Source organism: Mollisia scopiformis (assembly GCF_001500285.1).
Source record: "Mollisia scopiformis unplaced genomic scaffold LY89scaffold_22, whole genome shotgun sequence".
In the NCBI taxonomy this organism is placed as follows: Eukaryota; Fungi; Ascomycota; class Leotiomycetes; order Helotiales; family Mollisiaceae; genus Mollisia; species Mollisia scopiformis.
This window is the reverse complement of record NW_017263602.1, coordinates 104,049-129,182: the sequence shown is the minus strand read 5'-3', so window position 1 is coordinate 129,182 and position 25,134 is coordinate 104,049. Positions and strand designations below refer to the sequence as shown.

The 25,134-nt window shown below is 48.5% G+C and overlaps 5 protein-coding genes across 5 annotated transcripts; 1 reads left to right on the top strand and 4 right to left on the bottom strand.

Annotated features, from left to right (window-relative positions):
• Positions 1-2,334: 2,334 nt before the first annotated feature.
• On the bottom strand, positions 2,335-2,856 carry LY89DRAFT_738484 (uncharacterized protein; the record flags this gene model as incomplete). The annotated part of the gene is made up of 2 exons (XM_018220374.1): positions 2,335-2,724; positions 2,776-2,856. 2 exons carry the CDS (start codon positions 2,854-2,856, stop codon positions 2,335-2,337), a joined length of 471 nt encoding a protein of 156 aa, XP_018066193.1.
• A 458-nt stretch (positions 2,857-3,314) lies between these two features.
• LY89DRAFT_653299 (glycoside hydrolase family 65 protein) lies at positions 3,315-6,498 on the top strand (the record flags this gene model as incomplete). The annotated part of the gene is made up of 3 exons (XM_018212243.1): positions 3,315-3,579; positions 3,640-5,398; positions 5,449-6,498. The coding sequence occupies exons 1-3, from the start codon at positions 3,401-3,403 to the stop codon at positions 6,496-6,498; spliced, it is 2,988 nt and encodes a 995-aa protein (XP_018066192.1). The 5' UTR covers positions 3,315-3,400.
• Positions 6,499-6,852: 354 nt separating this feature from the next.
• On the bottom strand, positions 6,853-8,679 carry LY89DRAFT_688342 (GPI anchored cell wall protein-like protein). Its single transcript, XM_018215688.1, has one exon. It carries the CDS (start codon positions 8,183-8,185, stop codon positions 7,100-7,102), a length of 1,086 nt encoding a protein of 361 aa, XP_018066191.1. The 5' UTR covers positions 8,186-8,679; the 3' UTR covers positions 6,853-7,099.
• Positions 8,680-11,341: 2,662 nt separating this feature from the next.
• On the bottom strand, positions 11,342-13,787 carry LY89DRAFT_709785 (MFS general substrate transporter). The gene is made up of 6 exons (XM_018217781.1): positions 13,288-13,787; positions 13,120-13,214; positions 12,747-13,070; positions 12,545-12,700; positions 12,138-12,499; positions 11,342-12,088 (listed from the first exon to the last, which is right to left on the bottom strand). Exons 1-6 carry the CDS (start codon positions 13,511-13,513, stop codon positions 11,485-11,487), a joined length of 1,767 nt encoding a protein of 588 aa, XP_018066190.1. The 5' UTR covers positions 13,514-13,787; the 3' UTR covers positions 11,342-11,484.
• Positions 13,788-16,408: 2,621 nt separating this feature from the next.
• On the bottom strand, positions 16,409-24,288 carry LY89DRAFT_213518 (uncharacterized protein). Its single transcript, XM_018205886.1, has 9 exons — positions 24,192-24,288; positions 23,610-23,870; positions 22,821-23,543; positions 22,601-22,766; positions 21,785-22,552; positions 18,295-21,737; positions 18,146-18,246; positions 16,877-18,093; positions 16,409-16,820 (listed from the first exon to the last, which is right to left on the bottom strand). Exons 2-9 carry the CDS (start codon positions 23,848-23,850, stop codon positions 16,427-16,429), a joined length of 7,053 nt encoding a protein of 2,350 aa, XP_018066189.1. The 5' UTR covers positions 23,851-23,870; positions 24,192-24,288; the 3' UTR covers positions 16,409-16,426.
• Between the last annotated feature and the right edge of the window lie 846 nt (positions 24,289-25,134).

The following is a 25,134-nucleotide window of genomic DNA, read 5'->3' as shown; positions in this document are numbered from 1 at the left end:
TCTCCATAACTTGCACCTCTAGCTTTTTAGCATCGTCCCACCGGCCTTGGTTCCAAAGCGTCGCTGCCAGGTTGGCCATGCTCGTCAGCGTGTCTAGGTGGTCCACTCCAAGCTTCATCTTGCGAGTCTCCATGACCTACACAAACAGCTTTTCAGTATCGTCCCACCGACCATTCAGGTGATACGCCAAGCCCAATATTGCCATCCCATTTAACGCATTATTGTGCTTATTACTGAAAATCTTCTCTTGAACTTTCATTACCTGAACCGCTATGTTCTCTGCCTCTATACCTTTTCCCATTCTCAACGCGTACTATGCTGCCTTATATAGCACTAAAGCCTAGTCTAATAGAGAGTCTTGTTCCTTTGGCTTCTATGCTGCTGCCGATTGCGCGTGTGGGAAAAGGTCTTAGCATCTGGCCCAGTTCTCGTACTCTCCCGTAGGCAGCTCTACGTCAAGATTCTTAATAAACTGCCGTTTCCACCTCTCTATTTGCCCATGAGCCTTAAGCCATTTCCTCATTGCTAGCTATACGAGTGCGTGCATTTCGAATGTTGTGTTATTAGCATTAATGGAGATGAACGAGTAATTTCGTAAGATTAAGATATCTTCTTCAAACTTATCGCTTATAGAAGACTATAATATACTATCTTTATCGGCATCACTATAGCCAGTATTATTATCAATATTATTAGTAGTGCTCTCCCTCTAGTCTTGCCTCGATTTTATCTCCTCGCTTCGATCTTAAAGTAGAGTATCAGGGATTCCTTGCCGGTTAAAAAAGCTTATAAGCGATAGTAAATTAGCCGCTAATGCTCTAATCTTACGGATATGATCGAAAGATATTTGCTATATAACAATAATCGAATTCTTCGCCTCCCTATCCCGACGGAGCTACTTGCTACTATAGTCTAAAAGACTTGTTCTCTTACGATCGCTATCCCAAAAGGCCTGAAGGTATTCTTGTATGGAATAACGCGGTTTCCGCTGTAAGATGTATGTAGCTGCCTGAACGATAGCGAGCGGTATGAACTCTAGTGCTACGAGAAGCTTAGCAGCGACATTAGCGTTATCACTACCGTCGGCGTCCCCTCCTAGCTTAGTCTCGAACAGCTTTAGCGCATCTTCACTACTCATTGGGTCGATTGTAATAAGGTCGTGCTGCTCAACTAGATTCAGGGCCTCATCTCCACTCCGCGTTGTTATAAGAATCGATCTATACAAACACTGTGGTAAGTATAACACAAGCGACCGTAGGTTCCCGCTCTCTATACTATTTGTTTGCCTATCTTACCTAGTCCTTCGAGCCTCAACGAGAAAGCTAGTATCGTCTACATTATCTAGTATAAGAGCCCACTTCCCTTTCCTTTCGTCGTATAGCCAGTTGTGCACGAGCTAGAAAATATTGGCTATTAGACTTTGCCGTCCCGGGATCTTAACACAGTCTGCAATATCTCGAAAGCTCTGCTCAAAACGGGCGGCATTGCTTGTGTAAACCCAGAACACCCATGTATCCGGCGAGCGGTCTCGAGTTCAATAGGCGTATTCGATAGCGAGTTGCGATTTGCTTCACGGCGGTTAGCTATACGTATTAACCAAAGGGTTTGTGCTTACCTAACACCGCTTAGGCCAACGAGCGCGGTCCGGGATCCCACAATAGCACATTTCTAGTGAATCTGATCGAGTATCCCTCGCTCGACAAAGTCTGTATCGCGACTAAAGGGTATGATGATCGACGGGTTCGGTGGAGTCTCTAGTCGTTCTGAGGGTCGGGACGTCATTAGTGTGGGGTCGGCTTAGACCTTTGCGACTTACTAGGAGGTGCATTACGCATTAGTCTTTAGGATAAGACTTACCCTTCAAAGGTGTGTCAATTGCCTCCCGGAGCCGTAGAAACGCCTTGACTTCTCCTTCGCCATACAGAAGTGGCATCTAGACATCGAAGATCCTAAAGAGCGAATATGCCTTGTCCTCCCTGCGTGTAGTTTGGCGGCCTTTTGCCTAGGAGAATCGTTCATTGACGTCGAACTAGGAGAGGGAGTTTTCTCGAAGGGCAGTAGTAGGGATTCCCGTAATCTCGTGGATTTATTGCTCGAGAGTTCTCTTACTACCTAGACTCTTACTTTCCCGGGAATAAAATTCAACTAGTCTTGGAGCGAGGAGTTCTTGTAAGGTCTAGCCTCGTGTAAACCATTTGCTTGCTTAGAAAGCAGGTTCCCAAGTATACACAGCAGACGTATCACTTGCTTTCCGCTTTAGTATCGAAACATCAGATAAGTAGACGTAGCATCTAGCTGCTTTCTGATACTAGCGAAACATCGAGTTAATAGCTTCTAAGAGCTCAGCGCTGCTCGATTTGTCGATGCAGCATGTGTCCACCCAGAAGTAATCCAAGCCATCACGCCTCGCCTGTTCTCCGCAGAACTGTATCTTACCGTGGCCAGCCTTGGCTTTACTTGTGTGGCTTTACTTGTGCCATCTGTCATATCCTTGAAAGTGACCTCCTCGGCTCCCCATCTGTGCGAAAGTATAGCATACTCGGGGATATCGTCTTCGAAGAACTCAGTCAGGCTGAAATCGCCATCGTTATTGAAATGTAGCAGACGCATTATTCGACTAGATTCGAGGATCGCAGACGGAACGGTTCTATGTAGCTGATGAGCCGTCGAAATAGTATCGATATAAAGTGAGGAGAAGGTTGGAGAAGATGTTGCGGCAGCAGCCTCGCGGCAATATTAGTCTCATGTGAACCTTGGAATTCCTCATCCGAATACTCTCGTGACCCGGGCCTGTGCCGCTCCGCTAAGAACGGAGCCGAAGATCATAGCGGGAGGCCGAAAGACATTCGGCGTCATCGGATTTTCAGATGCGAAAGATGGGATGAAAAATTTACGCAAACCGATCAGGTCATACCGTGGCGAATCCTTCTGAGCTGATCAGAAATGCACTCGATGCATCCAGCTCCACCTGTACACGAAATGCAGGAGAAGGCCCGAGAAGCATGCAAATAACATGGGGGAAGACGCCCCAAGATGTTCCCCGCAGCGGGGACAAGGTTGGTCGCCATGGGCAGGACAGCTCTACGTTTTAAACCTGGTTCCCACCGCTCCTACCGTCCCAAGACGGACGACAAGCGTTCGTGTCTGGTCTGCAGCTCTTGGAAGCCAGTAGGGAAACCGGCCGAGCATGAGATCAACCTGCCTAAATAAAAGCCCCACGTCGTCATGGGTGCGGAAGCTGAAGAAGATTTTATTAATGGCGGGGTAGCTCCCGACGGTGAATTCTAATTCTAAAGAAACTTTGAGTGCGAAGTCGTATACAAACCCGAAGTCTGCAATGGGAATTTCTTTATTATCATGAACTTTGAGCGATTCGTCTGTTGTCAGTAAAACATGCACAATGGCTACATCTTGGGCAAGAATATTTGCGCTGCTACTTCTAGACTTGGGAGTCCAAGCTGCGACTGATTTCTCTGTCACTACGAGTGGTATCTATTCGTGGAATCAGAGCGATTGGTCTTTGACGGCAACAAAGTTCATTCCAGGACAATTTCAATCTCGAATGTCACTTGCAAATGGGTGAGTAGAGCACTCAATTGACTTGTTCGGTCTCAAGTGTCCCAAGCTGACCTGGACAAGCTATGTTGGAGCATCACTTGCAGCAGCAGGACCATTCTTCGAAACCGATGTCAATCAAACCGATCCCAATGGCATTCAGCCAAGCAATGGATGGCCTCTTTTCGATACTAGAATATCCTTCTCCACCATCTCAGGGTTCTACGATGTCCAACCCAACGGAACAGGTACGAACTACCCATGGTTGAATCAATACGGCTGGGAGAGTTTCATTAGCGGAATTCCACACCCTACCGCAATTATCTTTGCCTTCGGTGACAACTACCTCGATGCTACAGTCTCCAACACGACAATCTCGAACTTTGCCTCAAAGATATCGTTCCAGACAGGCGTAGGAGAGTGGTCATACACATGGAGTCCAGAATCCAGCTCTGCCGCATTCAATGTCTCATATTCAGCTCTTTTCAGCAGAGCCCGACCAAATGTTATTGCTGTGAAAGCAAGCATCACACCTTCGGCCTCTATTTCTGGCACTGTTACAGACTTGCTAGACGGCTCGAGCGCAGCGCGATCATATCTCGATACTAAGGGAATCGACACTAATGGGAGTACGATATATTCTTCAGTGCATCCTAATGGACTTGCGAATATTACTGGCTATGTTGTGTCGGGCGCAAATTTCTCGAATGCGTACACGAATTCAAGTTCTCGAGCTGAAGCAACTGGGCCATTCGTTGGTGATAACTCTACCACGATTGGACAGACTTACAACATCAGCTTAAAAGCTGGAGAGACTGCGACATTCTTCAAATTCGTTGGAGTCGCATCCAACGACAAATTTGCAGATGTTGAAGAAGTAGCTAGACAGGCACAATCAACTGCTCAAGAAGACGGTTGGGATGCACTCCTGTCTGAACATGTAGCTGCATGGGCGGAAATCATGACTTCGGACAAGGTCGACAACTTTACTGATCCAGCAACTGGACGCCTTCCAGATAGTCAGGATATCGAAATTCTCCAAATCGCTTCGGTAGCCAACACCTACTACCTCCTTCAAAGTATCCAACCAGATGGATCTGGGCTAAACGACAACAGTGTCTCTGTTGGCGGACTAGTCTCTGATTCCTATGCTGGTCTTGTGTTTTGGGACGCAGATTATTGGATGGCTCCTGGTCTGAATCTCGCCTTCCCATCTTACAGCAAGCAAATCTCCAATTTCCGAATCAAGCAACATCCGCAAGCTTTAGCAAATGCAGCTTTCAACAACTACCCCAACAATTCTGCTCTCTATTCCTGGACAGCAGGTCGCTACGGTAATTGTACTGGCACAGGACCATGCGTGGATTATGAATACCATCTAAATTACGATATTGCTTTCAATCTCTTACAGCAATATAACGTCACGAACAACGAAACATGGTTCAATGCTGGTCCAAGGCAAGTCATCGAAAGTGCGGCTATCATGACTGGCCATTTATTGCAATATAATGAGACAACGAAGTCATATTGGCTTCATAATATGACAGATCCAGACGAGTATGCGAATAATGTCGACAACGGTGCTTTTACAATTGCTTCAGCAGCTGAGTTGTTGAGGGTTGCAAATGCATTGAGAGTACAGCAAGGGCTTGAAGTCAACTCAACATGGGAAACTCAATGGCAAGGAATCGAATTTCCTACAGCTCCGTCCAATATCACCTTGGAGTATCAGACAATGAACAATAGTGTTGCAGTCAAGCAAGCCGATGTAGTTCTTCTCACCTACCCGCTTGATTACGGCGAGGACTATACGGCAGATGACAAGCTGCTCGACTTGGACTATGTATATCTTCCCACCTCCTTTGAGCTATTGCAAACTAACCTTTTATGCAGTACGCAAACAAACAATCTCCCAACGGCCCAGCCATGACCTACTCCGTCTTCGCTGTCGATGCTAATGCTCTTTCACCAAGCGGTTGCTCAGCCTACACTTATACCCTTAACGGCTTCCTGCCCTACCTCCGAGCCCCCTTCTTCCAATTCTCAGAGCAAGCCATTGACGACGTAACATTAAACGGGAACACCAACCCCGCCTACCCCTTCCTAACAGGCCACGGAGGCGCAAACCAAGTCGTCCCCTTCGGCTTCCTAGGAATCAGAACCGACCAACCAATGCTCTACATCAACCCATCCCTCCCTCCTCAGATCCCATACATCAAAATCCGCACCTTCCACTACGCGGGCGCAGCTCTCCAAGCAACAATGAACAGCACACACACAAACTTAACTCGAATCTCATCAACGTCCCTCACCGACCTCTACCAAAACACCACCCTCCCCCTCACAGTCGGAACGCCCAACTCGCCCTCCTCTCAAAACACAAACTACACCCTGTCCACAAACCAAACCCTCACCATCCCCAACCGCCTCTACTGGCAGACCCTAACCCACGCAAACAACCTCCTACAATGCCAGCCCGTCACCTCCCCCGACGCCTACGCCGCCGGCCAGTTCCCCACAGCAGCCATCGACGGCGCGACAGCCACCCGCTGGCAACCCGCGTCCAACGCCTCCGCCTCCCTCCTCGTGAATACAACCTCTATCACCCCATCCCTCGTCTCGGGCCTCTATTTCGACTGGGGCGCCCGCCCTCCCCGGTCCGCGACCGTGTACCTGGGGAACTCAACCACAGTAAACGGTGAGAATTTGACAGGCGAAGAAATCATCATCCAAGTCGGCGGTATCGCGCCCAGTTTACCGTTCGTGGCGGCGGAGGCGGAGGCTAGTGCGCAGGAGGTGCAGCCCGTGGTTGGGAACAGCACGACGGTTGCGGTCGAGGGCGGGGCGTGGAGTGGGGGGTATGTGAGGTTGGTTGTTGAGGGGTGTTGGGAGGAGGATGGGGAGGGGGCGACGGTGGGGGAGTTTGTGGTTATTGGGGGTTGAGATGGGGTTTGGATTTGGATTTGGATTTTGGTTGATTTGATTTGATTTGGTGGTTTGGGAGGAAGATTTGGATAGGTTATGAATTGAAAATATCGTTGCTTTGAATTTTCCCTTGAAGGAAATGAGATATGTGTTCGTGGTGATGAACCTACACTTGATTGGTGTCAGAAGTGAAGAGTAAAAGGAGAGTGCCCTGAAGTTCTTGGGGCATTATGAATTTCCACTTGGTCTCAATCTACCAAAGGTTGGAATAGTATGAACCTTCAAAGGACCGGTGCAAAGGAGCATCAGCTACCCAAAACTCCATGTCACATGCACACCAAAGTCACAAGTATGGAGCAGCAATAATTATAAGCCTGGCTTGATTCTCTAATCGTACATCAAAGCAGCGCAAGCACTATTAGCGGTCCCATTTCGAGACCATGAACTTTTAGCCGCCAGCTCCTTCCACTTCTCTAAGCATGGAACTTGATGCCAGCAGGACCTTTCAAAAGAAAACGAAGGGTATCAAGTTACCACCCAGCCAGTCATTATCATTACAATTCGCTCTCTCACTTCTTTCATCTTCTCTCCTTCCTTGCTCTTGTAGTCGAGGACGAGGTTACGCACAAGGCACAACATAAAGTCCAATCGGCATAGGAGCACTGTCCTGGAAATAATCTAACTCCACATTGCCCACGCTTGTCGCCGAATAGCTGATTGTGGTTCCCGCCTGGCATGGATATGTAGCCACAGTGTAGTTGTTGCCGGGAATGATCTGCGTCTTGCCATAATCCGTAGCTACAGCTGGAGTGCTGTTGAACGTCGTAGCAGCGGAGGCAATGCCCGACAGAAGGGCAAAGTCGATACCTCCGTGCTCTCCAACCTCTTCTTCAGTGCCGGAGAACGTGTAGCCACCAGCAGATGGATCGAGATCGGTCTGGTATGGGAAGAGGAAGACGAGGGCACATGTGCCGTTGTACGTGGCAGGGATGTCGAAATTGTAGAGGGTGGTATTGATTGGTGAGATGTATGCTTTGAGTGAGTTTCCGAATGCATGGTCTCCATCTTGAGAGGAAGTTGGAACGATGAGGTGTGGGAATTGGAAGGTTCCTTGAGAGAGGTCTGTGGGGCAAGCAGCAGCTGGAGCGAGAGGAGTGACCGTAGGAAGAGTTGTGGCTGTACCAGTAGCTGTACCAGTAGCAGTACCAGTAGCACTCGCGGTGGCAGATGTGGTGGGGTCAGGACGTCCTAGTGCGGTGCAGTTGAATCCTCCGGTCCTCAAGGTGACTGTCTCGCAGCCAGTAGTGTTCTGCAGAGCATCACTGAAGATGTTCCAGCTCCCATCCTCACCCGGACCCGTAGCAGGACAAGCCAAGAAGTTCTCGCAGGAATCGTGCATCAAGTTGCCATCAGCAGCCAGGGAGAAGTTTGCCAAGCCTCCTCCGCCCTGCGTACAGAGAAATTGATAAGAGCCAGGTTCGATAACACATGGGTGGTTGAGAGCATCGTAGAGAGCGTGGCCTTCCATATAGTAGTTGCCTTGAGGATATCCTCCACCGATTCGATTCTCGCCGATGGTATCTTCGACGACCATACCGTTGGGATCACCCACCGCATTCATAACGAAGCTGCATGGTGTGTTCTGGCGAGGAAAGAGGGCAGCGCCGGCAGCCAGCTTGGCCGCAATATGCTTGATCGCAACCATGTTGTATTACTGATGGTCGAAAGAGAGTAGCGGAGGCGTAAATACTTGTAGGAGAAGGATGGTGAGGTTGAACGAGTGACGGGTGAGTAATGAGAGATCGGAAAAGGAGGAATGTCGACCTTTAAGGAGTCATAAGTAGAGATTGAATGGGTGGTGAAGTTTGGCTGAAGGTATCGCCAACTTGCAGATTGGAATGATGTCGGTTCGGTCTCACCTTGAGTTCGGCGAGAACGTTCACTCGCTCGCCCATTCGAGGAAGTGCGGAACGGCACTTTGTTCATCCATCGTCACTGCCATGGCCCATGGCCCATGGCCCGGGGACGATTGCCTTCAGCCGATCTTCATCTTAAAAATTCAAGCATGTTCGACTGATCTTTCCTTGGCCCAAGCTGCATCAAGGAGATTTCTTCATTTGGCGAGCCGGCGACTCTCTTACCTCATTCGTGCTCGGGATGAACGCATGATCGCGCAGATGGAGAGAGCTTCATGCCGATTCTGGCAGAAATCGAGGGGAAAGAAGTTCAAGCAGGTGTCACCCACTCACTTCAACTGAAACATGCCAAGAATAAACATAAACACGCTTGACTGTCTTGGGCATAGTTGCTGATGATCCAAGTCAGGTACCGGCGGGTGGCTGAATACCTACCCCCTTGTCTCTCCACATTTTGGTTTCGAAACCTTTTGTTCATCCCATCACTCATCTCGGAAGAAACATCACAATGAACACAAAACCTGTCAAGTGACGATGCTCAAGGGTTAGCAACATGGATTGAAGAACCTCAACGTTGTTACGAACGGATATGCACATCTGCAAGATCAACGACCAAAGCAAGGCACCGACGACGTTGTGAGACCAAGCAGAATCTTGCAGGACATGAGTCAAGGACAGCATTTTGAAATAGCACGAGAATGATTTCAGCCTCAAAAGGTACTACGTGTATGTCTCTCACATGCCTACGTGGCAGGGCACAGCAGCTTCATGGGAGAATGAGGCATGGCACCTTGCAGGATGGAACTCAAAGACCCCGGTTGAGTTCGCCGAGAATAGATTGCTCTGCATCTGAGCCTCCTTTGATGTCTGTCGTCCTGAAGTACAACATGTAACAAGTATGACTTGGATCATGGCAGTATGCAGCAGAAGATTCGACGCCGTTGAGCGTTTGCTCAGAGATCAAGTTACTCTGCATTTCCTCAGTCTCCGAACCTTAATTATGCCAAGCTATAGTCTTTCACAGGTACGGTGTGAAGCATGGAAGTCTGCAGAAGAAGCCTCGACAACGCTGTGATGCCGTGACGAGGCCAAGGCGCGCTGCATATTCTCGATCTTCTGACGTTCGTCGTCTCCAAGTACGGGTTCAAGCATAGGATCCATCTTAGAAAGGTCCGATCATGCTCAGGCATGGCTTCCAGCACCAAGTTTCTGTAGATCTTGGTACGTCTTCGAATGCTTGCATCTGCGTGCAACTTCGGACGAGCACTTCAAACACAACGTCCTCGCCCAGCATCTAGGACATGCCGTCACTAGTGCATGAAAGTAAAGTACAACCTTTGACAGCATCGGCAAGGAACAAACGGAATATCACGGAGGCTAATTCAAGAGCGAGAAACCAAGAAGACATTGTTACAAGGCCGCGGAGAATAATCTCGTCGATTGATCTTGGATATCTTCGCCATGTCACCATTGAAACGCAACCTTTGACAGCATCAGAAGAGCAAACGGGACACCACAGATGCTGATTATGGATGACTATCTAGTTCAGAAGTCGAATGACCATCGCTACCGGAAACTCGATGAACAATCTTGTTCGTCGCTTCGGGACTTTCATGGAACGTCACCAAGGCAGGCGCAATTTTTGACAGCATCAACGAAGAACGAAAGAACGAACGGGACACCACAGCGGCGGTTACCCTATCAATTTTGAGTTCAAGGTTTCATCATTACTGAAACCCCTGACAATAATCTTGCTAATAGATCTTGCAGATCTTTGACATCCACCGAGTGGTATACTTGCGAGCACAAGCCTTGACAGCACAGGGTTGACAATGGGAACTTGCAGAGGACTTGAGGTTGAAACTTCGGTACCCAAGCAAGCTCAGCTACATGCTCCCGTATATTCGACGTGACCACTCACAAGTACGAGTAAGAGATTGGAATCTTGCATGAGGGAAGTGGTCAGTGGTCACTCTGATGACTGCTTCCAAGCTAAGTGTCCCGGACACTCACTTTGTACGTCTACCCGTCTTAGACTAGAGCTGATGTACAGCTGTGGATAATCAAGTTTGACGATGGGATCTTGCAGGAGAATTTTATGACAGCTTTCCTGCAGATCTCGGTGCCCTTGAACTTCTTGCTCTACAGACTTGTTCCAGAGCCAGTGTACAGCTATGGTAGTCAAGCTGGACTGGGATCTTCCAGATGGAGATTCGAGGTCATCAAGGCAAGACGCTGAAACTCTTGGATCATATGCTCTCACTGACGCATCAAAATCAAGTACAGCCTCTGACGGCATAAGGTGGAAGATGGAAGCTTGCAGTGCGTCAACTCCTCGACTCAAAGTCTCCTCAGTAACAAGCTCTCGACCGTTGCCTGCAGATCTCACTATCGACAGAGAGCAATGACCGTAAGACAATTCGAGTTAATGGACGGAGCAATGCGTACACCGTGAACGACGTTCACTCAATGAAACGTTATCTTTGCTTCGAAGTGCTTCTTGAGTCGCAAAGAAACAACACACAAACATAACATGGAACATGGACAAGATCAAGGAAGTATGATAGAGGAGAAGAGACACCACTTGGCTGCCTTAAATTACCTCCTCAGCAGTAGTATATCTGAGATATTGTATTACGAAATACTTGTTTTGCGAGAAGAGAACCTCTAAGACCACGAGAAAAGGAGGTGGCGTGACCTTCCTCCTGATTCTTGAGCTATTGTTAGGGTTTTGCGGTCGCCCCATCTTCCCCTATGGAACTTGGACATCAAAGTCTAGGAATGTCTCCATCTTCTAAGTGTTGTGTAGACTTGAAGTGGAGTCATCTTTTGACTTGCCTGGTAGGATAGCATGCTCAGATCACGAATGCCGGTCCTAGAATAGGACATCGGATCTCACTTTAGCCATTGCAGAGAACACGATATTCGATCAGAACAGGGCCTTCGAGACACAGAGAATTCATCACACAATCATCATACATCCTCATCTAAGTCTAAGTACCACTTGCTCCAAAATCTAATCTCAGAAGCAGCCATCCACCCATATGTACCAATCCAACTTCCAATATCCAATACCGAATCCAAGAAACTAAACACCCTGCTCCATTCCCTCTTCCCATTCCTCATCCTCTACCCCAAGCAACCCATTCTCAACCTCATTCCCATTCGCCTCATTCTCTCCCTTAACCTCAACCGGTTCCTTCCACCCAGTAAAAGCCTGCACAACCACCATCAGGACAGCCAGCCCCACTCCAGCAACGAAAAGGGCCTTGAGCCCCCCAACGTAGCTATCAATTGCAATCTGCTTCTCAAAACCCACTAGTTCCTTCACCAGAGCTGGACTGCCAAGAAGCCTCCTAATCAAATCCTCGTTGCCTTCCAAATCACCATGCTCCTCGAACCCTTGTTCCAGTTTCGCTTTCAGCACTCTGACGAAGAGTCCTCCACCGATAGCCGAGCCGAATGAACCTGCGAAGCCTCGGAATGTGGTGAGTAGAGATGTGGAGATGAAGTGCGTGGATGGTGGAGTCAAATGGAGAAGGTGCGCTAGGGTGTAGTTCAGGGCCGAACCAATGCATAGGCCGTTGACGAAGACGGCGAGGAAATAGAGGAGTGTGGGCGTGTCCTGGTTGGAAATTTGGGAGATTAGAGCAAGTGCGCATGCGAAGAGGGAGTATGAGACTATGCTTGGTCTGCGGAAAATCAATTTCTGTTGGGGTGAGGTGAGGAGGAGAGACTTACAGCCAGAAGCTACCACTACGTTTGATATGTAGTCCTCCTGCCAGAATGCCACCGATTGCGAAGCCGAAATTGGTGGGTAGAAGAATTGATCCAGCCGAAGCAGGTGACCAGCCTCGAATGGCGATGGCATAGGCTGGTGTGTAGAATAGGACTGACCATCTAGCTGCCATAATCCCTAACTGGGCCACGCATGACAAAAGAGCTCCTCTTGATTTCAGGACGGAGATTGGGATGATGGGGTCAGAAGCTATGTAAAGCTCGATGCAGACGAAGAATATCAGCAGGACGAAAGAGACGACAATTGGTATCCAAAGGACGTGCTGGGATGATAGTCCGAACAGGAAGAGTGAAATTGTGGCAATCTGGAGATTTTAGTATCGCAGGAGTTCTGGCACAACCGTACTTACAAGCATGAGCGCTCCAAGGTAGTCAATCCTAGCAAGCTTACGCATGATCGAGGCTCCATCATCTTTCTGCCCAGATGTGAAGTGTTTTGGAATGCTGAAGAATATTCCAGTGCCAAAAGCCAGTGCAAGTGGACATTGAATCCAAAACAGGAATCTCTGCAAAGAAGTTAGCCTCGTCTAGAATAGTTATTTCCATACTTACCCATCCAGTAACAGGCAGTAAAGCACCGGCTACGACAGCTCCAAAAGAGACACCAATCGTAAATCCTGTGTTGACCAGTCCAATGTACAGACCTCTCCGCTTCTTGCCAGCAAGCTCAAGCACCAAAATAAAAGAGATGGTCATGATACCAGCCCCACCAAGACCTTGAACAGCTCTTCCAGCAAGGAAACCTGTCAAATCTTGTGCTTGTGATGCTATGAGACCTCCGAGAGCAAAGAATACAGATGATACAAGAACGCATACTCTTGGAGAAAATACTTGGGCCAGACGAGCAGATAGTGGAGATATGCTGGACGCAGCTATCTACAATCATCATCAGTAACAGTTTTTATATCGAAGGAGCTAAACGTACTAGGTAAGCGGAAGTGAACCAACTCGCAGCAGCAAATGCGTCCAGATCTTCGGCAATTTTTGATTGTGTGGTGGTAATGCCGGACATGTTGGCAGCTATTGACTGTCAACGCCAATCCATGCCGACTTCATCTCTAAAAGCCAAGAATAGCCTCCAGTGAAAGCTTACCTTGTAAGAAAATCAATCCCCATAGACTCAATACAATCAACATTCCTCTCCCTCGACCAACTTGCTGATTCGCCCTATCCGGGTCCACTAACTCTTCCTCATCCGCGCCTTGCGACCCCGTCAAGGTCTCGGAGCTAGCATCATCAACTTTGATATTCCTTTGCTCCCCCAGCAGTGACGATTGCTCTCCCGCCTCAGGAGTTGCACTCCCACTCTCCTGCGCCATGATCCTTAAAGTTGCTTCCACACACGTGACACGCCACTCTTGATGCTGTCGGGTTGGTGGTTCGAGCTATGTGGACTTTGAAGAGCGATTGCGAGATAAGCTAGACAGATGGCTCAGTCAGGGGTCCATGATGATACTGTTTGAGGACAGATAGTAATCGGATATGGCAGAGATGAAAGCCGTCCTGGTCATGACGAAGGTTGACTACAAAAAAGTGATACTGCTTCCTAATCAACGAAATTCCTCGCGCAGCCTTGTCGGCAAGAACGGCTCTCCGACGCCCTTATGGAGACCTTACGTTAGCCTGTAGGAGTTCAGATTCAGGGTACTCCGACCAAGAAAATCGGGGTGGATCCAGGGGTTAGGCTAGTGCTGACCGGGGTTGCGATAGTGTAGCTGCCTATCTCGACGTAGAAATACTCGAGTCTGCTTTCAACACATCGACGTTGCAGCAAAGAGTACAAGACGATGATACCCTCCATGATGACGAGGACGGTCTCGACCTTGAGATCTGCTGAGAAGTCGGACCTTCTAGGCGGACAGCTGAGGACTTGGAGCTGGATCGCCGTTCAGAATGTCGAGATAATTGGGCGCGACATACCACAGCAGAAATCTATGGTATCAACAGCAAGGTAGGATTGATGCGTGTGGTCTGCTAACGATATCTCTTGGCATCTGTTCACAGGAGCATCTCCATGTCCTTGGGAAGCTCTGCCGTCCCAGCAATCTATCGTCTCCTCCAACCTCTCCTGCTTCGAAACAACTTGCCGCCAATTTTATTGGTTGAGAACACCGAACATGTACGGACCTGCAGATGGAAATTCGAAGAAGCCGAGTTTATTGATGAATGGGACTTCACAGTGGCTGCCATTATCAGTAGTCCGTAGATTGAAAGCTAGAGAAATGTGTACTGCAGACACAAGTACTTGACCCCTACCACGGTATCGCCCAATAACCATCGTCGGAAGGGCTTTGGAGAGTCAAGAACATACTTGAGAGAAGGGATTCCGGATGGGACAACATGGAAGAGAAATTGGAGGTCTGTACAATATATTGGTAGCAAGGGCGGGACAAGCGTGCCTACTGTATCTGGTTGCATTTCCAAGCATTCGAGGAGAGAGATAAGTCTGGTGTCTCTGGCTAAGAAGCAAAAACTTGAAATGAATGAGGTAATGGCTTCGCTAGTCTACAATACTCCGAAGCATGCAGTAGTATGCACGCTCGTATAAACGGGTGGAAGCCAAATCAATGGAACATGGAACATATCTGAATGTCTTCAGCCTGTGGTCTCGTGCTTGCAATACTAGATGCTCCCATCTCCTTAAAGCTGCACGGAGCTTTCCTCATGTTCCGTGAATTCGGGCTCGTGTCCAAATGCTGCAAGATTTACTGTAACGAGTTTAGCATAGAGAAGTCCTCCTACTGAATCAAGCCTGTCGAAAATATCAAGCTGTGATGCAGCTACTCGGCAAGAAGAGCCTTCTCTCCGTCCTCAAGGCCCGAATCTCGCGTTCGGAGTATGAGCGGAGTAAGGTGAGTTGTAACTCCAGATGAACATATTCTGAGAACAGGCAGGCTCTCATCCTCGAACCAAATCTGACTTTGTTCCTCCCCAAAAGATAGACTGGAGTTGCTTGTTGACTACGTGCATTTTGGACTACTATCTTTGGTAATTGTGGTAGTTGACTACCAGGAAATTTGTCGTCGATATTTACTCAATGTTCTCAAGAAACTGTGTCTTTCTCTGTTACTGCTCAACAATCAGATATTTGCGCTACATGCGCTATACGCGCAATCTGCGCTGTATGCGCACTTTTGCTCGCTTCCAAGAACATTTCACTTGACCTCCCAAAAATTCCACAGCAACAACCACATAACAACCTAGAAATCGGAGCCGGTGAACTATTTCTCTGATCACGATATTACCAAGAGCAAAAATAACCTGAAGATATTTGACCCCGGAATGTCAAGCCGTTTTGGCCTGAAATCCTCGATTGATGTAGGTTCACAGCCCCTAAAATTTAGCGAGAGCCATTTGAATGAGCATAGCAAACACCGCTTCAGGAATTTTTATACCAACAACCTCGACGAAATTTGGGAATCGGAGCCGGTGAAAGGATTTGGTAGCTTATGATCTATGAAAACCAAAAATAAGCCCAAAGTATTTAAGCCGGGAACATGGAGCCGTTTCGGATGGCGCTGCGTGAGGTAGGGAATGTGCTTGGGAATTAAGCGGGCTTTGGCAGTCCCAACTTCGAAAATTTGTAGTAAAATAAGCACGCCCAGATTCGAGATTCGGAGACGGCTATGCTCTTTATTAGTATGGTTATTATGAATCAAGAAATTAATCCCAAGAAATTTGAGTCAGGAACCTGGAGCCGTTTTGGATGGCGAAGCGGGACTTGATGCTATGAACAAAATCTGGGAGGCTCAGGCGAGCAAGCGCACGGTCAAGAATCCCTCTTAAATAATGACGTCCATACAGAGAATCAAAGCCAGTTAAGTACTATCATTGAGAACAATAATCTCAAGGAAGTTGGGTCACGAAAATCGAGCCAATTTCATCGATGCGCGAGAAGTCCATGCCCTTAGCGCCAGTAAGCAGAAAACATCATATCTGCAACCGAGTAGAGTGTCCCGAGCCGTAGGCAATCCCACTATGCGAGGACAATCTTCGAAGACAGCATGTTCAGACACGTCACCAATCACACGGCGGACAGGTATCAAGTACAATTATTCTACCTCGATCATACATCTAATATTTACAATATTGGTATCAACAAACATTCAGGTGACCATAACCCCAGAAACCACGATCTGTCTACGGTAAACGCCTTTGGATGTGGCACCCAAGCCCCCTTGATTTGTGTTAGATAAGCTCACTACCGAGTCTTATCGAAAGCAAAGAAGATGCTAGTCTTCAGTATCGTCGAAAGAAACAAGTCCCACACCAGTGCTGCAAAAGGCACCGTGAGGGGTAGCAGGAGTGCGATCCGTCAGCCGAGCGTATGTCAAAGTAGGTAGTCTATCGAAAGCAGGATGTGCACGAAGTGCTTCGGCTTCGGCTGCAGGAAGATCGTCGATGGTTTCGACTTTCTCCACAATCTTGCCCTCACGAGCCTCGACGTAGTCGACATCAATTGTGCCAGCAGTGAGAAGGTTGTAAACGAAGACTGGTCTTGTTTGACCATGTCTTCGAGAACGCCCAATTGCTTGGGTTCTCGCTGCTACGTAGACAGCCCTAGCGTCAGATCCAGTCGTGTAAAACGGCTGTAGGAATAAGACGTGCCGAGCATTTACTAAGTTGCTAGGAAATAGTCAGCACACGTTTCAAATAAGATCAAAAGCAACAGAGACTCGTACCTTCCAGCTGCTCCGGCATCGTCAACTTTCAAGATCATGACTTGAGTCTTTGCATTCTCCTTGAATTCTTCAAGGACCAGAGACGCGTTTCTACAATCGTCCAAGTCGCAGAATCCGATGTTAGCCGCCGCTAGAGCCTTTTTAAGTCTCGACTCTGTCTTTTCAAATTGGACGAAGACCAAGACCTTCTCAGCCTTGCCAAAGCTGTTGATAAGATCCACCACGGTATCTAGCTTTGTACCGAAGCAAGAAGTATCATCCGCAGTTGAATTGCCAGCCAGGGAAGCACCGTTCAATCTCTGGTGATGCATATTAAGGGCTCCACAGTCGCTCGCTGGACATTTATCGGAAGAATCTTGCCTAGTGACGCATGTGGCACATAGGGTATGCCCACATGTGGTAAGCACAAAGATGTTGGCTCGGTCGTCGACAAGCCCTGCGCAACCGACACAGCTGTAGGGACCATCGTCCTTGATATTGCGGACGCTCTGGAAGAATCGGAATCCTCGCGTCCGTGCCAGGACCTCTTGTGACATTTTGTTAAGAGCGCTCGTGCTGGTCCGAAGATCAGCATCAACAAGAACGATCTCTCTGCTACTGGCGGTGACGATAAGTCCATCCGGCTTCACAGGAAGTGCTTCTTGGACTGGATCATTTTGGTCGGCTCTGGGATCCTTGTAAAACTCTGTCCAGACTTCTTCATTTGCTTGGAACTCCTTTGAAGCATTCTTAAGTGCCTTCCGAAGATACTTGGTAGCCTCCGCGTCGCCAAAGTGGTTCTTGCTGATACGTTCGACGAACTCTCGAAACAAGTCAAGCTCCGCGTTGTTCGTGACGTGATCCGCCAGCCACAACGCCTTCTTAGCTTCTGTCGTAAATGTGCGTAGCATATCGCGGAGCTCGGCATGCCGCACGTTGGCAACATAATCACTCATCTGATTAGCACTCATACTACGGTCGATAGACGCACCGTTCTCCGGGTCGGGGGAAAATTGTGAAGAAGCGCGCATAAAGAGCAATTCTCGGCCATCGAGGCAGAAGCCCAAGTCTCTGACCATCTGTTCCCGATTTCCACCATTGGTGGAGGTAGGTTTACCCACGAAGTTACTCGCAGCCACGTTCTGCTGTAGCTCACTATACATGGCCATCTCCGCGGCAGATTGCGAAATGAGTATTGTGAATTCATACATGGGGAATTGTTCACACCGAGCCGCATCCTAGAACATGTAAGCATTATTCACGTTACCACAACAGCCAGAAGCAACTCACCGATCTGGCAAAGTGGAAAAGGAAGCGCTTGGCTTGTTCGTGATAGTGTTCACGCAGTGCTGCCGACGAGACATCGGCCAGGGCTACCATCTGCTCAGAGCCTGTCGAGAACTTAGTAACGTTGGCTCATCACATCCTCGGCTACTTACTTGTGAGTTTGGAGAACTTGTCACTATAAAGTTCTGCAACCATATTCGAATAATCATCAGATCCAAGGTTGATGTGAAGAAGAGTGGCCATGGCTTTGACGTAATCAAAGCTTGCCAGGCGTGGCGTTGCCGAAAGTATCCAAGTCCGGTTGGCTTCGAGTAGTTCCAAAACTGTCAACAAGTGACTCTTGATGTAAGTAAATTCATCAATCACTAAGCGGTTAAAGGTGAACATCTCGAATAAGGGAAATTTAAAGAGAAGATACTGCTTATTGGGATCATCTCGAGATTTTGTTCCCTTAGCTCGAGTCTTTTTTCCCTTGGTTTGCGCAATTCCTGGAAATTTCCACTTCCAACTAGGATCGTAAAGCTTTGGTGTCTTCTTGGTCTCCTCTTTGGGAGCGCCACCTGTGTTTGGTGCAGTGCCATCATCCGACAAAGTTTCAACCTCTTCCTCATCAGACTCGAGGTGTGCATGCTCACTGTCATGATTTTCGTGGACCTGAGCCTCTGCCAACCGGGCATCTGAGTTTTTGTAGGCTGCACCAGTAACGTGCCTTGAGGGAACCGGAACCTCTGCAGACATGGCTGCTGCTTTACTCTCGTAGAATTTCCCTTCGAGGTAATCCTCGAATCCCTGCGGATCCTGTCTCAGTTGGTCTAAATTCTCTGCCACGCGATTTAGCGCGCTTTCGTACCAGATTCGTGTGAGGCGACTGTTCTTCATCGTCGCCGGAGGAATCATGCCTGCGAACTGCGCGAGATATCCGAAGTACGTCTCAGATTCGAAAATGCTCCACGCAACCACTATAATATCCGCGTGAATGAAATCTTGGATGGTGTACTTCTTCAGGGTAACGAGATTCTTGACGGCCAAGACAATTGGGGCGCTACCCATGAACTTCTCAATCTCGCTTTCCCACTGGCCAAGCAAATGGGGCGGCATTAAGATCAAGGTTGCTTTTGTGGGAATACGTTTCGAGGGCTCCTGGGTCATTCTGCTCGCACTTTGTTCTTGATACAAACCGGAGTTCGAAGCGATCAGGCCCAGAGTCACAACGGTCTTGCCGAATCCAACACCTTGTGCAAGGACGCCGCCCGCGACCGTCTTCTCACAAGTCGCGCGTCCTTCAAGACGATAGCCTATATCGCGGACCACGCCCTCAACGATTTGCTCCTGCTTAAAAGGACGCGGCTTTTTCTCTTGTAATATCATCCATTCCAAAGCGCGTCTCTGCTCTCGTTGCAGCGCAATGCCTGCTCTATCGAATGGCTGAGCGGCCGTTGCCATGTTATCGGTCCGTGGCATGTCATAGATAGAGACGTTCGGCTTGCGATTAGAGTCGTCATCCGTGATGAGTCGCCATGAGAGCGAAATTCCAGAAGAAGGTCCCGTCGCTGCAAGGAAGGCTCTTGCTCGGTGGGCGAGGGTCATGGGGTTTCCTACCAGACGGAACTCGAGCGAGGTGCCCACCGAGTTATCTTGCATTCTGAAAAAGGCAGTGAAACATTCAGGACGATGTCTGATAGAATCCTCGTACTCTGCAGCTTTCTTTGGATCCTCCTTCGCAACCAAATTACTTGCTGCATTTCTGCCAGGCTTATAGACCCAGTGCAGATTTGGTGGACTCGGAGCACAATTTGAGCAATGCTGCATATCGTTCGGCAGTGCATGCCACTTACTAGTCGACTCGGTATGGCCGACTAATACACTTGATTTGGTGAAAAGCCATCCCATCTCACGCCAGAAATCGGCTTGGATGATGCGAGTGACTTTCTCCCACTTACCCCTGAGGAATGCATCAGGCACTTTGAGTGGTAGCTGTGCGGAGAGCTCCAAAAAAGAGTAATTGTTGTCGCAATCGAACACTGCTGCAGTTTCCAGTTGCTCGGCAATCTGAAGTTGCTTAATTTTGGTCGCAGGTCTTAGTTCGCATAATAATGTTACGGCTGAGGCCCAGAATCCCGGGACATGAATAACATCCTTCTCCACGACAGGTCCCTCATAGAGCTCGAGTGGTGTCTTATCGATGGCATCTTTAACAACACGCTTCTCTGGTTGTCTCCAGGTGAGGAGTTGCGCAAATGAATCGCGATACACGCCGTGATCTAGTCTCTGGAATTGAGTGGAGACAACGAAATGCGTATCATTAGGTGTTCCACTACGTAAGGGGACATCGAGGAATAATCCCAAAGGATTTGGCTTTCCAATGTCTGATTGGCGGATGTGAAAACTGTTGAAGGCTTGACCACATGTCGGAGCAGCAGTATATACACCGCAGATATCTCTTTCGAAGTAGAATCCGTCATCACTGTCCTTGAAATCAATGTCGAGCTGTATGGTCGGAAATGTTCGCATATTATGTTCAGCGACCAGACCGCGTTCGCATTGGAAAGACTCGATGGGTTTGCCAGACGACGTTAGGGTGACGGCAAAGTCTCGCGACTTTGGGATCCAGAGCTGCCAACGTCCTGCAAGGAAGTTATCCCCAGTTGGACGTAGTCGAGCGACAGGGAATCGTCGAAAAAATTTACCGACTGGACTTCCCAAAGGCTCCTTGGGCACATTTGCATATAAGCGCCATTCAACACCTTCCTTGGAAACAAAGCCTTTGACAATGGCATCAGGTGAATCATAAAGGACCTCAATGGACCATGAACGTCGAACCTCCCGTAAGAAGACTCTCGTTGATAATGCACCTTTGACAATTTTCAGGGCCCGCTCCCATTCGGATTCCGTAGCGGACGGAGGTAGCACGTCGCTCAGTGCAGCAAGGTGACCCTCAATATCGATTGACATCCAGCCAGGTACATCGAGTTCCCCTGGAAGTAATTCCGAGATATGTCTGTCCAAGTTTGAGGGGATCTCTCGATGCTTGAGTTGAGATTTCTTGAAGATTTGGTACGAGTGCTGTGGTTCAACACCACACTTTGTACATGTCGTTTGTTGACAGATTTTACACTGCTGAAGCGGCAACGTGGTCGTCTCGTTCTGCATTTCGCAGTAACAGTATTTGAGTAGCGCAGCTGCTAACCTAGTCACGCTTGCTACTGATGTTGACTTGCAATCATCTAGGCTGACTTGGCGAGGAATCAGATATTCCCTGCCCTTGAAATCCACAGAAGGCTCTTCTAGAATGTTTGAATATCCATCTTCCAATCCGAGCCTAGCATAGAATGTCATTAGTGCCGCTAATGTGAAGGCCGTGACAACGGTGGAGGTCATCGCGTTTCCAGCTAGGTCGTGTAAGAGGGCTTCGCTCATATTAGAATAGTCCGCGAGATGAGTCGGCGTGGCTTGGAACATCAAAGCTTCGATGCCAGTAATCCTACGACCTTCAACGGTCGAGAATAACAGGTTGTTTGGCATGCAGCATCCGATTGTCGATTGCTTCGTAATGTCAGTGACTCGATAGACATTCTGGGATAGCTCCAGGATCCGACTATAAAAACGTTAGTAAGATCAGATGACGGGGATGAAGTTGCATACCTGTAATATCTGTCATCAACCAGTCTCCGGATATTGCGGAGATGTGCGATGTCGATTGAATCTGCTACGCGCTCAGACATCGCCAGGAAGGACCTAAACCAATCCGGCAATTTTCTTGACCCATCAGAGCGCCATTGTGTCACAGGTCGGTTGGTACCAAAGTGATTTACGGCCCGATATGAGTCGTGCTGAATGCTTGCTTTTACCCATTCCGACTTCTTTCTCTCCGTCACAGCGACCTGTTGCTTCAGGACAGACAAATGGGGATCATCTGATCTGAACATGAATGCCTCTGCAGGGGCGCTTGGGGCTCTCTTAAAGGATGTGAACAAATTCGAGAAGTCCTGTAATAGCTGCCAGGATTCTTGCTTGGAGTCGAAGAGGTCCTTGCGAACGGCTAGCATATAGCCTCGAACACGCGTATGCGGCACGTAAAACTGTTTGCTATCAACGCGCTCGAATTGTGTATAATAACCGACATCTTGCAGATGCTCGTCGATACCGACGCGGGGATTTTTCGATTTCGTTTGTGCCTTTCCTAACTTTGCATGGACCCACGGAGCACCACTAACATTCTCGAGAATGACCATTGCGGGCTTGTATCGCACCATATAAGCTAGAATCGCGTGAAAGGTGTCTCCAGATTCTCCCTTGTCCTCGAGCAGCTTCTTGTAGTTGTTTAGCGACGAGAAGTCGTCGCAAGCAAAACCTGCAATTAGCACGTGCACCTTCTCTTTGAGAACAGTCTTCGCGCCGTATGACGTGGTACTTGCAAGAATCAGTATGATTTAGGACTAGAAGACAATAGATACTTACAGAAGGAGATCGCCTGGGTCTTCAGCGCCTAAGATGAATTCAACTATGTCTCGTAAGATGAGCTTCGTAGTGCCGTTACGATTGATGAATGCAGCCTTTGCCGGATGAATTTCGGCCGCAAATGCTTGACGGAAAGGAAATAATGACTGATACTTCCAGAGAAGGGCTGCAGAAGATTGTTGTTAGACCATGCATGTACTCGAGGGGGAGCTTTACTAACCACGTTGAAACTCTAGGAGGCCGAGCATTGGTGCTTCGCTGCCTGAGCACATCGTCGCAAACGTGAGGCGTTTATCCAATATGAATTTCAACATAGTCTGGATGTTTTTATCGACAGCTTTATCTGCCATGTCTTCGAAGAACTGCGAGACTTTATTGAGGGGAGGTAGATTTGAATTCCAGCCATCGACACCATGGCGGAAATTAGACTGTGCGATGGGGTCTTCTTCAGCTGCATACGCATCTTCAGCCAATTCATTCGCTTCTGTTTCTTCTTCCGAGTCGGTCGGCGCAGTAGCTACGGATGCTTCTTGCTTTCCTTTCGAGTTCACTTTTGGCTCAGCAGATCGTTTTCCGGATTTTTCGAACATCGCTGACAAGTCTAAATCCAAGTCGGATTCTGCATTCGATTCATAGTCCAATAAGTTCAACAGCTCCATGATTGATACTTTAGCTGTGTGTTGAGGTGCAGATCTTCTGGGTTTCTTGGACTTTGTTACAAAGGAGGACCTCGGTTGAGCTTTCCGCTTTGGAGCCATGCGTGCCCTCGAGGTTGAGGGGAGATTGGAAGATATGGATCCGACACCAGGGTCCATGTCCAGCAAAGGCACATCAGCATCAGACCCATCCACGAACTGGCCAAAACGGTGAAGCATCGGCCCAACATTGGTGAAATTACGACGTGTTGGTACATGGTTATCAGGCAACTGATACTCGGATCGGGCTGTAGTAGAAGTTAGGATTACATTAACTCTAAGGATAAAGCACAATTCTAAGGATAGACACTTACCAAGGGGTGTAGAATCATCTGAATCATTGTCAAGTGCATTTCCAAGCCCATTGTCAATCGCAGCAGCTTCTGGAGCAGCGTCCGGCATTTCCGCATCGCTCTCGCCATCAGATTCATCGACGGTGTCTCGTTCGAATTCCGAATAGCCGCTATCTTCATCATCACCGTGATCACCATCGTCTTCGTAAACTGGCTTCTTATTTCTGGCGCTCCTAGCGGGTTGACGTCGAGGTGGATCCATGTTTGGTACACGCCTTATCGCTATCAGAGAAATCGATTAGCAGTCTGCTCCAAAGGCATTATTCAGATATCGAGCAGTGATGCAAATGACAAAGTAGAACGCAAGAGAAGACCAGCGCGCGACCCCCGACGCAAGAATGATCCTTGAATTAACCCAGATCAAAGCTCTCGAGAGCAGGAGGTTCGAGAGTCGGCTGAGCTAGGTCTTGCCGTACAAACAGTAAGAAAATGGGATATGTTTGAGATTATGGTATACAAAGGCTGTATGGGTAGCAAGGTAACAGGAATGAAGGATCGATATCGCAGCCAGAGCCGTAGCTAGGGAAGGGATGGAAGACCTACCAGTTGCGAAGACGCGCGCGGCCCCCAAACAAGTGTACTACAATCTTGGCCAAGTAGGAGTATGTTCTCCCTGTATGTATGCGAAGTTGTAGAAGATAGCAATTTGGGATGAAGCTTGAAAAAAACGTTGTGGAGAGTGTGGAAGATGGAGCTTGGAGGGGGACGGGAAAGGATCGGTTGAGCAGGATCTGTAGACAGAGGCTGCGGCCGGCCGCTTAGGAGCTACCGGGTAGCTTCGAAACCTTTCCACCCGCGACCTTCAGCTGCGTGAAGCGGAGAGCTGAAGAGGAACGTCAGAATTTCATCGGGCCAAGATATGATATCGTTCAGGACAAGATCCATGCTTTAGCCCAAGCACTTGCAGTCCATATGAACAGGTTATATATGAATCCAACAAACCTCTCCTGGCATGGCCGGCTGACAGAGACGAACAGACATACACAAGGGGCGCGCAAAGAGATCAACAGCATCAGCTTACCTATGACTATACCACTCCAATCGGATCTCCTTCCTGTTCTTGGATTGGCACATACCGCGGCACCGTCCTTTTGTTGAAGATTGGCTACCTGCTTTGAGAATATCAAAGCCATCGACTCGAGAGCCTTGTGGCAAGCCACTCCTTTTAGGATCAAGTTTGGTTGTACAACGAAGGCGGTGGAATTGGCTGTCGATTGGTCTTCCCATAAGGATAGTTGGCTGGCCCTTAAGACTTTATCCATTCGCGCTGAAGATCTGGAAAGCACAGAGACCTCTGTTCGTGATGTGCATGGCGTTCCGACATCACGCTTGATCATTCTGGGGCCACACTGTGGAGTTCGTTTGATTCTAGGAAGCCTCGCATGAGGCAGAGGTCTGGGAACAGGCTTCTCTGAGCCAGAGTCCTTGGCGCTATCCAAAAGCTCTATGAATTTGACGGCCTTTCCGAATACTTCATCCTTGGTGG